Here is a 14,364-nt window from a genome sequence, read left to right as displayed (position 1 = left end):
CAGGTCCTTCGCTCCAAGAGGGACCCGCCGCTGTATTGCCGCCAAAGACCCGGCCCTGCTCCAGGCCCCCTGAATCCTCTGGGCAGCCCTGAGCAGGAGTGAGCCTCCAAGCCCAGGTTGACAGACTTGGGTTAGCGGGGCTCATGATGTGTAGACAGCACTTTGAAGACGTGGCTCAGGCTGGAGCTTGGCCATTGAAGCCCACCCTCAGAGCCCGATCCAAAACTTCAAAGCATTTTCTACACAGCTATATGTTGACCTGAGGTAGGAGGCTCACTCCCATTCCCACTGCATAGACATACCCTACCAGTCTTTTCTCTGAGCTTTATGGAAAGTTCTTCCACTGCACTATCAACACACACCCTTTCAGGCAAAAGCCTCAGAAAACATGTTGTGCATAGAGTGGATCAGAAAATAAGGAGTTTGTTTCACAGAAAGTTTTGACTTTTTAACAAAAAAATTGTTGCTGAAAACCTAAATATTTTAGCCTCATACTGAAATATTTTAGTTCAAAATGTTGCCACAGTTCCTCATGGAAGTTGTAGTTTGGATGTCTTATGCTTCCATTCTCCTTTATGATGTGAGCTTTCTGGCTTAACTACATTTCCCATGATGCATCAGTTTCTTCTTGCTGAAGGGAGAGGTGCATCATAGTCTTTAGCTATGGTGCATCATGGGAGATGTAGTCTGTCCAGAATGACAGTATAAGGTGCCTGAACTAAAAGTCTCATGAGGTACTTGTAGCACTTTTATGAATCAAAATATTTCAGTTTTCAATCAGTCTTTTGGTTTGTTTGTTTTTTCCTATATATGGTATTAATGTTTTGAGGTGATTTTACTAAGTTGTTATCAACTAGACCTTAACCTTAAAGTCTTATCAGGCGGTAGTCTTTCTCCTGTCTAGCAGCAACTTCTGGATGTGACAGGCTGGACAGGAGGAAAGGGGAGATTCTCCTTGCCCTAGTAATGCAATACTGGTAGGTGAGGCTTTGTTAGATTTCTAGAATTTTACCAGATGCCCACCGAACATGCTGAGAAATGATCTTTCAATAATATATCATTTATTTTTTCAAAATGTGTCAAAAAGACTCTCTCGTGTAGGACCAGGAACATGTCCAGTTTGGAGTATATTTCTTCAGCCATTGTTGAGCAAAAAAAAATCTGAAGTTTTAAGAAGAGATTTTTGAAAAGAGATTTTTTTTCCACTTACCTTTAACTCAGAAATGGCTGAGGGGTTTTCTTCAAGCTTTCCACATTGGCAAAGAAGCTAAGCATATAAGAACTTAGCCCCAAAGGATAAGTTTTCAGAAAGTTGTAATACAGTGAAAATGGATGCAGTAAAATATCATATGTGGTGATAAAATGAGCCTTTAGGCCAGAGGTGGGCAAACTACAGCCCACAGGCCACATCCAGCCCATGGACCGTCCCGCTGGGTTGTTGAGCTCCCGGCCGGGGAGGCTAGCCTCCCCCCAGCTTTGCCGCCACGCGGGCAGTGCTCTGGGTGGTGGGGCTGTGCACTCCTGCAGGGCAGTGTGGCAGAGTGTCTGGCTCTGACCGGGCGGGGTGCGGTGCCACGGCCAGACATGCTGCTCTGAGTGGCATGGTAAGGGGGCTGGGGCCGGGGAGTTGGATAAGGGACAGGGGGTTCTGGGAGATGGGGAGCAGGAGGCGGTTGAATGGGGTGGAGGTTAGGTGGGTGTGGGGTTTGAATAAGCATGGGAGTCCCAGGATGCCTGTCAGGGGGTGTGGGTATGGATAGGGGTCGGGGCAGTCAGAGGTCAGACAGCAGGGAGGTTGGAGGGGGGTATAGTCCCGGGGGGACAATTAGAGGCGGGGATCCCAGGGGGGTAGTTAGGCAGGGTTGAGGGGGTTGGATGAGTCGGGGGTTCTGAGGGGGGCAGTCGGGGACGGGATGTGGGAGGGGGCAGATAAGGGGTGGGGGCCAGGCTGTTTGGGGAGGCATAGCCTTCCCTACCTGGCCCTCCATACAGTTTTGCAACCCCAGTGTGGCCCTCGGGCCAAAAAGTTTGCCCGTCCCTGCTTTAGGCCCAGCCCTGAGTATGCTGCAGTACCTAGCTGCATTGCTTCTGGGAGAAAGTGGGTGATTAGTTGTGATTCAGAGTCACAACTTTCTCTGAAAAAAAGTGTAGTTTACTTGCCTCCTTGTTACTGCTCTGCTGACCAGCACATTGGAAGGAGGGCAGAGCCAAGTGCCCCACCCCATCTGCCAAGAGTGGAGAGAGTAGTAGTATGTGCACAGCCCTTGCTCACCCTTCTGCACTTGGGCCACACTGCAGGGAATGTTCACATGGCCATGTAGGGTTGAAAAGAGCTCCCTGCGTTGCTGTATTAGTCTGGGTCACAGTCTGCCCCACATAATGTATGTAACACCCTGTGTGTTTATGTATTTTATTGTACATATGTAAACTTAATTATAAAGGAGATTTACAAAGGCACAAATGGGAGTTAGGCATCCATTCCCATTGGTTTTCAATGATACTAAGTCACATAAAATATAAATTTCCAAAGTATCTGAGTGATTTAGAAGCCCAAGTTCCGTTTTTAAAAGTGACTTTGACAGTTAGGAGTTTTGCCTCAATGAAAGTCAATGGTACCTGGTCTCCCAAGTCACTCAGGCACTTTTGAAAATGTTACCTATAACAGCCCATTGTGCTTTGAAAATTTCCCAGTGTTAGCAAATAAACTTTGATGGATGTTGTATCATTGTGGGTTGGGTTAAACCTCTTTATTATGGCTTGGGCATAATCATCACCTTGCATTCCAGGATGAATATAAAGTTGTAATGGAATGCTAAACTGTATTATACTGTTCAGTCACTAAGTGGCATTGTGTGTAACACACCTTACTTAAGCTAACATTAGCCAGACCTGGCAGAGCACTAAAGGATCATACAGTGAACACATCTAGTGTGTACATCTCTGAGAAGTAAGATCTGTAATAAGTCTATATCTGATACAGAATCCTGATCTGCTAGTAGCAGCTCTGCAACCTCCCTGCTGCCAATAGATCAGGATGGTGGCTGAGCTACTGGTCTGCAGTTAAAGCCACTGAGAATAACAAAACTGAAAAAGCCAAAGAGAAGCATGGGAGAAGAAAGAAGGTTGTGGACATCTGCAGATCCCTCATCTGTTTACATTTTCACAAGAAGACACTGAAACAAACTGACTGGTATACATCAACTACAATGGGGACTCCAGCAACAACAACATGACATAGTATCAGAAGTAAACTAGTGCCAGAGGAGAATGAACAGAAAAAACAAAGCAACAAAAGTTGCAAACAGAAGGAATGAAGCAACAAAGATTGCAGGATTTCATCAACAGGCACTCTTCAACGCCCCAGAGAACTTTAGCTTTGACAAACCTCCACAATGGACGGAATGGAAGCAATATTTTGCAAGATTTCAAATTGCTACAAAGCTCCATCAGGAATCTGGAGAAATTCAGGTATCTTTAACTTATGCTATGGTGAAACAGGCGGCGCATATCTTTAAATTCTTTGACTTTACTGAAGACAATTGCAAACATGGCTAAGAAGGGGTTCTGACTATGTTTGATGCAGACTTTATGCCTCAGAGCAGTGGTTCTCAACTTATTAATAATTGTGGGCCATATATGTGGCCCATAGTGTGTTACCTGGGCCACAGGTTGAGAACCACAGCACCCCTCAGTCCTCCCCACACACACTGCTATGCCCAGCGACCCCAGCCCAGAGATTCCTCTGCAGAATGGGGCCAGAAGCAGAGCCCTCATGGCGGAGCTGGGTGGCAGGGACCCCGATCCGCCGTGTGTGGTGCCAGGCAGCAACCCCAACCCTGGACCTTGCTGTGTGGGGCTGGGCAGCAGCCTGACCTGGATCTTGCCATGTGGCAGCCCAGGCCCTGGACCCCACTGCCCTTTAGCACACATCTAGGCCGCAGCTGTGTGCTAATTGGACCACGTGTGGTCCACAGCCCATGAGTTGAGAACCACTGCCTCAGAGTAATGTGGTTTATGAAAGAACAGGTTTTCACCAAAGAATTCAAGAACCAAGGGAAAAAGTTGCCTGTTTTATAAGAGCTCTTCATGCATTGGCTGGAAACTGATTTTGGTGCTACAGGACATAAAAATATCAGACACAGTCTGGTTATTGAGTTAACAGATAAAAATCTTTCACAGCAGCTGCAATTGAAGACAGATTTAACCCTAGCCATAGCTATATAGATAGCAAAGCAGACTGAACTACTCAAACAGCAGAATGAAAGGCAGGGGAGCAACTTAAATAACTTGAAACTAACTTAGAAGTTGTAAGCAGACACTTGAGTGCTAAAAGTCATTATCATAAAACCCCTGAGGCAAAAAGAGAGCTCCTAGGCTAAGACAGACAAATGACAGCATACATGCACAATGTATGGAAAAGTTACATCCCAAGAGAAGGCGCGTGTTCAGCGAGAGGTGAAAGGTATAATGTACTTTGCAGCTGTTTGCCACACCAAAGCAGTCAGGGAGTTGACACACATTAAGAAAATCAAGAGTCACTGTTTCTGGGATCCATCACTAGTGACAATACTGAACCTGCTTGGAGAGTGAAGCTGAATATTCATGGCAAGACTTTTGACTTTAAAATTATTTCAGGAGCTGACATCACAGTCATCTGAGAAGGGCTTTACAATCACCTTAAGCCCTTCTGAGAGATTACATTGCCTGACACAGTTCTGACAGTATTCTGAACTGCATGGGCCAGTTCATCACAGAAACAACTTATTAAGACAAAAGCTATGCATTCACAGTGCATTGGATCACAATGTAGCAGCTATATGGCCCTATTGATAAAGGGGGAAGAACTCAAAAAAGGATATGATGCTACTGGACTTTTGAAAGGAGATCCAGTACAAAACGACTTAAGAGGAAAAGCTGAACCATACAGTGTACAAACTCCCTCACCAGAGAAACCTCGAAAGAGATTAGCTGCAGATTTATGTGAATTCAGAGGACATCATTATTTGGTCATGGTGGACTATTTTTCCAGGTATATAGAAATAATGAACTTGAAAGACATAACTTGCCGCAGTGATATCAAGAAACTGAAGTGCACTTTTGCTCATTTCAATATTCCAGAACAACTAGTGACAGACAACAGACCACAATTCACTGCAGAAAAATTTAAGTTGTTCTGAATGAAATATGATTTTGATCATATTACTAGCAGCCCACATGACCCAGAAGCAAATGGAGAGACTGAGAGAGCTGTGCAGACAGCCAAGAAAATCCTACAGCACGAGGATCCATTCCTTGCTTTTCTGAGTTACTGATCAACACCAACTGCAGCTACTACATATAGTCCAACACTACTCTGCTGGGAAGACACTCAGAAGTACTGTTCTAACTTTGAAAAGGAATCTTTCTCCAAAGTGGCCAAACATGTTAAAAGTAGCGAAATCCAATAAAAAGAATAAAAGAACTGCTGGATCTAGAACTTGGTTACCATGTTCGCATCTAACTGGACGAAGACAAAGGATGGACACTGAGCGCTCAAATCATATGTGAATGAGACTGACAGTGGAGAGTTCAACAGAAAACCATCAACATCTACAGTTTGTTCATCTGAAAGGACAATTAACAGAGCAAAGTCTTCAGATTGTGGATGCAGGACAAGAAGACTCAGAGATTCCAAACCAACCAGTCAGTCATTGCAACCTGTGGAAAGCCAGATGACCAAGTTGTTACATGTTCAAGTAGAAAACCAGTATGATTCAGAGACACTTAACAGACTGACATACTTAACTTCAAAGGTAGTGTGATAGTGTATATTTTGTAAATGATAGGAATGTAGAATTTAAAGGGGGAGATGTAATGGAATGCTAAACTGTACTATACTAGGTGGCACTGTATGTAAAATGTCTTATTAAAAGCTAATCTTTGCCATACCTGGCACACCATTAAAGGATCATACGGTGAACACATCTGGTATGTATCTCTCTGAGAAGTAAGCTATGTAGTCAGTTTATATCTGATGCAGAAGCCTGACTTGTGAGAAGGAGTCCTGCAGCCTCTCATATACACCTCTACCCCGATATAACACTGTCCTTGGGAGCCAAAAACTCTTACCATGTTTTAGGTGAAACCACGTTATATCGAACTTGCTTTGATCCACCGGAGTGTACAGCCCCACCCACCCAGAGCACTGTTTTACCGGGTTATATCTGAATTCGTGTTCTATCGGGTCGCGTTATATTGGGGTAGAGGTGTATAAAAATAAAATGACAGATGTGGCTGAAATAAGAGCAGTCTCTAAACTCAAAACACAGTTACGTGTCTCTGCCCAAAACAAAGATTAATACATGACTGCCCAAAATTTTGAATGAACTGGGCAGAGGGGTTCACTGGATATTGTCTGATACAGATAGAGAGAGACATCCTGAACAAGCACAGTGTGTGACCCTAAGAGAAGCCGAATGGGAAGGCTTTTATGTCTAGTGCTGGCTAAAGAGGTTTGGGGCTATAAGCAAAAAGAAACTATCTCGTTTTGTTTGCTTCCTCCTGCATTCGGAAAAACAGGATTTTGTTCATTCCTTGAAAATAAACAAGATTTCATAAAAGAAAATAGCTGACTACATAATCAATTTCTCCTTTTAACTTGAACGAATGACAACACCCCAAATTTGGCAAATTACGTGGGTCAAAAGGAATAAGAGTAAGATTTGATGGCTATGCCTGTTCACTGTTTCTTAAGCACAGAGTGTGTACATTCTCTGTGCAAGTATGGTATAATTGCTGGTGTAAAACAATGCAATGTAGCCCTGTGGGATCCCAAAATACTTAGCGTATACTGTACTTGTGAACCAATCTGCCAGTGCTGTAATGTAGCCCCTTTTAGGGGATTTATGTAGAAACACAGTAGCCCTTTTGTTTCCATTGTTGGACATGATACCACTTTCAGTAACTGGGGGAAAGGTTTGTGTTCTTTTCAGGAACACATGTGTTTATGTGTTGGGATTGGGGGTTGTTATCCTTTTATCAGGGAATAAGCTTAAATGACTAGAAGTTATTTCTTGTAGGTACTATAGCAATATAAGTTGAAGCTGTATCTTAGAAGTGCAAGGCTTTTGGCCTGGGCCTCGGCGCTCCTCACCACCCAAGCTTCCACTAAAGCCAATGGAATATGCCAGTGCTCAGCTGGGGTCTGGCTCTTAATCCTAGAACTGGGCAAAATTTTTCAGATTATTATTATTATTATTAGCCAAAAAATGCATATTCAGATTAACCAAAACATTTTGCAAATTTGTGTAGAATTTACTGAATTGTTTTGGTCAAAAAAAAGGTGGGGAGGAGGGATAATTCCAGAAAAGTCTAAATGTTTTGTTTTGATTTTTCAATTTGAAATGGCTCTTTGTTTTGAATTTTGCTTCAATTTTATTTAAAAAAAGATTTAAAAAAACAGAACTTGAAAATGAAACAAACATTTTGTTTGGGATCAAACCACACATTTCATTTAACTCAAAACAATTTTTTTCCAATTTTTTGGTTCGGACACCAAACTGAAAAATGTATTATTTGCACAACACTTCTTTGTCCTGCTTCTTAAATACATGCTTTGCTTGCTGTGCCTGTGTTTAAAGTTTTCTGGTTACAAAGTTTTAGTTGAAATGATCTTAATACAGTTTAAGGTTTTGTTTGATGATTCATCACAAACATTTATGTGAGCCCCAGGATCTTTAAAGATACAAGGTACTCTGCCTTTAGGCACTGGTTAGTTATCCTGTATTTTCATATCTCAAACCACAGGTATGTTGAGAGTACAGAATTGCTAAGCCACTGAAATAATTTTCAAAATTCAGCTTTGCTCATGATCCATTTCACTATTTCTCATTTGCTTAGGAATAGGTGTTATCTGGTCCTGCACAGGTGTACAAGGGGAAGAAAGACTCATGAAGTCTCTCCTTGCTCCTGTGGTGCCCCTGACCAGAGACCAGGTACAACTGTGATTCTTGCATCCCTGGTACGCACAGACTATAAGAGCCTAGGTCTAAGGACAGCACTGGACTTCCCAGAAGTCTGAGGTGGGCTCCATGGCCTCTTTCCACCTCATCAAAGGCCAGCACAACTGTACTGGTACTGGAGGAACAGATGATATAACCTGCAAATGAGTAACAGTTCTGAGTTTCCTAGGATTCACAGAGGCGGTGGCCTGATTTGCCATTTGTCCTGAACCTTGTGTAGTCATTAACACCAGGGCCAAGTGAATGCAGAATAAGTGTAAAACAATACCATATCAGAATGGCAGTGTTTACACCCACTTAATCTGGTATAAATGACTACATGGGGTGCAGAACAATGGTAAATTGAGCCCTCCTCATTCCCAACGTACAATATAGACAGTGGCTTAAAGCTGCAGTCCTACTTTTGGATGCTGCCTTAAAAGCACCAGTGTCCTAAAGGAATTTTTCACAAAGCATAAAATACACTTCATACTTGAGGAATCAACAGGCCTGATGCTCTTTTTTCTTGTGTCAGTGTTAATCTGAAGTAACTCCATCGAAGACAATGCAGTTATACTGGTGTAAAACTAATATGGATAGAGACCTTAAAATTGCACCTCACTCCAAATCTGAACTTGACGATGGAAACATTTCAGGAAAATGTGGTTGCTATGTTTTTCCTCCATAATCCACACTGGTGTAAAAGATTTTGCAAATAGAATAGAATGTGGTTAGTTGTAGCATATTTCATACCTTTTAGATTGTAATGTCTTTGGGACGTAGCCATGAGCAGCACAATCCTGACTGGGGCTTCTGGACATTATCAATCCATATAAAGCTGTAAATACAAAACACTAACATATAAAAATGCTGTAAATATTAAATTATTATTTCATAGCTAAGATATTCAAAGTATTTTACAACATAATGAATCAAACAGCAATGATTCTGAAGATAGAGCAACCATTGTGTTATCACACAGCCTTGGAGCTGGCCAGGTCACCAGAATTATCTCCTATTTTTTCCCCTGAAAGTGCCATGGGATCTCTAATTTCTAGCGAGACAACAATTACAGACAGACAAAAGAGACACTAGTTTAATATCTCATAGGGAAGATAGCACCAACAATGCAGCATGCAGCGCAGCATCTCCCCAGTATTGCACTGCAACTTCAGTGTAGAGTAAGAGCCTAAATCTAGGGGTGTGACTGAAACACCTGACTTTTGCCCTTCTGATCCAGAAAAGAGAATCCTAACAATGACCCATATACAAATATCCATTACTGGAAATATGAAACATAAAGCTTAGTATTACTCTCTATTATTTTGTTAAGTTGAGCCTTCATATCATGTTATACTATGTCATGACTGAAAAACAGTAGCAGCTAAGACACCTGATAACTAAAGGTGAGGTATAGGTTTGTTTAATGTTAAACAATAATTGTAGATATGTCGTAATATTTTGCAGTAACTCTACAGATGTTGTACAAGTTAAAAACCTCAAAAGTGTTTGAAAAACAGAAGCTAGGGGAAGGAAAACCAACAGCTGAGATTGTAGAAGAAGATCCTTTTGCCATTCAGATGATGTACTGGTGCCCTGAAAGCCGAATATTCTGTGTGGCGGGAGTCTCTGCATATGTTGTTGTTTACAGATTCAGCAAACATGAAGTGAATACTGAAATAGTGGTAAGTCATTGAGAATTTTACTCACATATGCTGTTGATTGAAAAGAGTAAATAATATAAGCCACCATTTTCAAATTTGAGTGCCTCATGTGAGGCTGCTCAATCCCTAGTTATGTATCTGAATAAAACTTCTATTAAGCTTCCTAAGTATAAAGTTAGAAGCATTCATGTTTAAATGTTGTGGGTGAAATCTTAGGCCCACTGATGCCAGTTGCAAAACTCACATTGATTTTAGTGGGGCCAGAATTCCAACCTTTTGCAATAGGAATAAAATATAGTAATAAGTCAAGATTTAGACTGTTTCCAAGCCATCAGGATGGGTCTGTGTGTTAGTTGCTTGCTCCAGAAATACTTGGTGCAGTACCATATGTGTTTTTATCATCCAAGGTACAGTTTTGACACCCAAGAACAGAGCAAATATTCTCAGTAAATAATTTTACACTAATATACAAGATAAGTTATCTGTGCTGCTTTGATACTAAACATTAATTTATTTCATTGTATGATAATATCACTCTCTTTTAACTCAGGAGTTTGAAGGCTTTATTTTAGTTTATCTTCATAGTGCTTGTAATACAAAGGAATCTAACATTTTCCAGTCTTTGACAAAGTAAACATGTTATTTTTGTTCTGGTTTGATATATTTTAATCAACTAATGCTGACTTTGTTTCTGCAAAAAAGTGGACACTACAGGAAGTGGCAGATGATTTATATCTAAACAGTCAACATTATTTTCACAAATATTGGGCTAACTGCCCCTCTGACCCTTCCTGGTCCCTTCGAATGCACCTCCTTCAGGTTTCAGGCTGTAATCTTTCACCTCTGTGTATCATTCAGGGCATGGCTACACTTGCAGATGTAGAGCGTTGGGAGTTAAACCAGCCTTTGGAGACTGCAGCAGGAAAATGCGGCCATGTTTTTACACCATCAGCTGGAAATGCACTGGCATGGCCACATTAGCAGCTCTTGCAATGCTTCAAAGAGCACTGCATTGTGGTAGCTATCCCAGTGTGCAAGTGGCTGCAACATGATTTTCAAATGGTGGGGCGTTGGAGTGTGACAGGGAGTGTGTTGTGTATATGTGGGGGGAGAGACAGTGTGTTTTGGGGTGCAGAGAGTGTGTCAACATGCTGTCTTGTAAGTTTAGACAGCAGCAGGTCCCCCTCCCCCCACCTTTCTCTCTCACACACAGCATTCTACAGTAATGGTTTGCTTTGTCCTGGAACACATAAGCATGCCAGCTGTTAGAAACGGAGCTTTGAAAGTAGATATCCGCATTCCTGCAGATTTCAAAACAATGAGAAGAGTGGCCACTTGACTTCAGGAGATTATGGGACATTTCCGGAGGCTAAACACAGCACAGTAATGCAACAGCTTGTTCACATTGACACCCGGACGCTTCTCTTGGAGTTGGATTACCAGGAGCGCTCCAGCTGCAGAGTCTAGGCACTCTACATACCTTCCCAGTGTGGACGCGTCAGGGTTAGGGCGCCGGGGGCTGCTTTAATGCTCTCTGACTTGCAAGTGTAGCCAAACCCTCAGTTCTCCCACTCTCAGACTGGGCTTTTGGCTGCAGTCTCCAGATTCTACCCATGATTATCTCAGCAGATCTAACTTAGTCTCAGCATCTGGAGTTCTGTTCCCTCTGATAGCAATGACCAGTGGTTAATAGAGTGACTAAACAGCCTTCCTAAACCAACATATTATTTAGTTAGAACCACAGCATTATAGAGAAAACAAATCTTAAAACAATAATGCAGCCTCTATGCATGCCTGCATCTCCCTAAGGCTTACCATTCCCTGGATCTGGGGAAGGTTCAGCTTCTTCAGACTCCTTCCACAGAGTCTCTTTCTGTTTCAACCTGTCCACTGGACTGCTCCTAACAATTTATTCTCCTTCTTCCCCTGAGAGGATTTTTTAATGTTCAGGAGCTCCAAGCTCCCATCCTGACAAAACTGCGGTGCCAATTTGATCTGGATCCTGGGAGTGTGCCATTGTCCTGTAATTACCTGCCCCCGTCCCCTGCCTGTGTTTGTTGGGAGGTTTGCTTATTTCTAGTTATTGTGTCACTTTCATGTTTGATTTTCCCATAGCACCCTATTAAGCTAGATCAATACATTCTTGCAGGAAAGTCATACCTCTCAATACACAATAAAATTACTTCACTGACCATGTCACATACAATATTCATAATGTTATTATATCTCAGTATTCTTAGATAATTATGTAGGAGCTCCATGTCTGCCACACTTGTTACCTACTTTATTTCCCCACCTTTTTGTTTTTCAGCTAAACTGTCACAAGGAACGAATGGCATTTTGCTGAGTGTAATAATCTGTGCACATTCAATATTCCATATCTCAAATTTTGTCTCCAATTTAGAACTGTTTACATGAATAATTCTTTTGTGAAGGGCTATTTCACCATAGTCTCTTACACAGGTGGCATATGCAGTCAGGTTTGCTGAATTTTGGGCACTACCATCTCCACCATAGCCTCTCCTCTGCCTTCCTTCATCAGTTGTACCTTCCTCTGGCTCAGACACACAGCTCTTCACTCCAGATCAGTAGTTTCTCTGTAGAAAAAATAAATTTCCAGGTGGTGGTATAGGCATATCATAAGGCACTTTCTTCCATTTTGCCACCTGAAACTATTCCTTTCTGCTCATGCTGACCCTCCTCTTATGGGTACACAGAGGATGTCCAGCTGACATGGGATCCAAAATCACTTCTAAGGGGCTCCTCAGCAAGCTTCCGAGGAAGGGGGCCTGTAAAATTGTGCACTCTACTAATAGCATCAGTCCTTTCCTGATACAGCTCCTTGACCAAACTTTTGAGGAGATCTGCAGGGACAGCGTGCCTTTTTTTGGAAATACAGAGAAAGATAATTGAATGAGGTGATGGGAATCTCCAGTAAACCCCCAGCAGGGGATGCCTTTGTAAGATACCCAAAAACAAACTGGCAAGACATACACCATTCTGCAACCTCTGGATCTTTCACTTCCATATAGATCTGATGTCCAGTTCAGCAGAGAGGTCTTGCAGTCACTATTTAGTTAGTATTTCTCAGAACCATCTCCTGGATGGTCATTGCTGCTTCTTAATCTCTTCAGAATAAGGATCCATTTGGACAGTTCACAAAGGAGAAAAATCAAGAACTTCCCTTGTTAACTGTGGTTCTCCACGATGGTTGCCCATATGGATTCATACTTCCTGCCAATCTTGCCCTTGCCTATGAAGTCTTGGGTTAAGGTTTCCTGAATTAGGGAGGAGAAATGCGGGATGATTATGCCCACATCCTCTTTCACATCCTGGAAACCTAGAAGGATGGAGCAATCCACTGGACAACGCTTGCTAGAAGCTTCTGAGCTCATGTGCCAGAGATGTGGTTTTCCAAAGAGCAAGAACCTTATGTTATCACATTGTGATTGCCTGACTCTTGTCTGTAGACAAGGGAAGATCACTCATCAATGCCATCAGCATGTCAGTTCTGTGCTGTGTAGAGGGAATAGAGGGAAATCTATTTCCCTCTTCATAGGAAGTGTTGGCAATCTCTGTTTGTAGGGGCTCCAGGTGCCCTCAGTCTCTTTCACCAGCTAGAAAAGGCCCGAGTCACAGTCATTGGTGGAAGCATACAACTGGGTATTTCTCTACCAGCTTGGGGACAGATGGATTGTTTTCAGATGCTGGTATTGAGATGTTAATGAGTAACCATCTCTAATAGCAAAAAACAATAATAAATGTGCTTTTATTGTTAGAAACAGAATTAGTGTTATCTATTTAAAAGCAATGAAGTCTAAGTAGCTCATTTTAATAAATTGTAACTTAGATTTTTATTTACTTCAGTCATTAGAGGTGCGACTTCAGTATGACATAGAAGATATCATTACTCCTGAACCAGAAATAATTCCTCCGTTTCCTGATGCCTCATCCCAACTTCCTTCCTTAAAGAGTCTTTCAGGCAGTACCAACACTGTGGCATGTGAAGGAATGATGAAGGACAGTATCCCCTGTCTTAGGTAAAGTAATGCACTTATTTAAAGACTTACCCTTCCAAAATGCATTCTTCTCATTCAAATAAATCATATTTAACAACTTATTAATGAATTGGAAAAGGAAGATAAACAATATGTTAATATAATTCACAGATGATACTAAACTGGAATCTGTGGCAAACAGTAGTGAGAGAAATAATATAAAGGGGTTTTAAATGGTTAGAAATAGAAATATTTAGTATAAAATATTAAATGAAACAAAGACAATTTAATACATATGGGGGAAATAATCTGAAATAAAGATTAGGAAGACACTTGATAAGCAATTATGCCAAAGAAGACTTCGTGTTGAGAGAGGCCTATAAATTAGATTTGGACTTGTAAACTGATATGAGAGAAAAAAAAAAGTCAAAAACTTTGAACTGAAAACAAACAAGCATCTTGGCATGCTTCAGCGTTTAGTTTACAGGGGAAAATATTGTCTTCTGTGTTGACAAAGTGATCTCCATAAAACAGTCATGTCTAAAACTACCAGTATGTGCACTCCCTCTGGTATGGAGCTATGATCTTCCTTTGAGGAAAAACTTATATGTATTTATAGGAAAAAAACCTGTGTATTTATAAAGCAATAATAAAAAGCATAAAGGTAATGACATGAGATAGACGTACAGTTACTGGCTTAATATGGGGGGAGCAAACTAGTGG

The 14,364-nt window shown here is 41.6% G+C and overlaps 1 protein-coding gene across 6 annotated transcripts in view; it reads left to right on the top strand.

Annotated features, from left to right (window-relative positions):
• Window positions 1-14,364, top strand: part of STXBP5L (syntaxin binding protein 5L) — a 451,518-nt gene that overhangs the window by 336,681 nt on the left and 100,473 nt on the right. For all 6 annotated transcript variants that reach the window (XM_075071819.1, XM_075071811.1, XM_075071817.1 and 3 more), the window contains exons 15-16: window positions 9,447-9,664; window positions 13,511-13,683. In XM_075071819.1, coding sequence (XP_074927920.1) covers window positions 9,447-9,664; window positions 13,511-13,683 — 391 coding nt within the window. The remainder of the gene's footprint in view (window positions 1-9,446; window positions 9,665-13,510; window positions 13,684-14,364) is intronic.

Source organism: Chelonoidis abingdonii, chromosome 1, assembly GCF_003597395.2.
Source record: "Chelonoidis abingdonii isolate Lonesome George chromosome 1, CheloAbing_2.0, whole genome shotgun sequence".
Lineage (NCBI taxonomy): Eukaryota > Metazoa > Chordata > Testudines > Testudinidae > Chelonoidis > Chelonoidis abingdonii.
The sequence above is the reverse complement of the archived record's forward strand: the minus strand, read 5'-3'. Positions and strand labels throughout refer to the sequence as shown.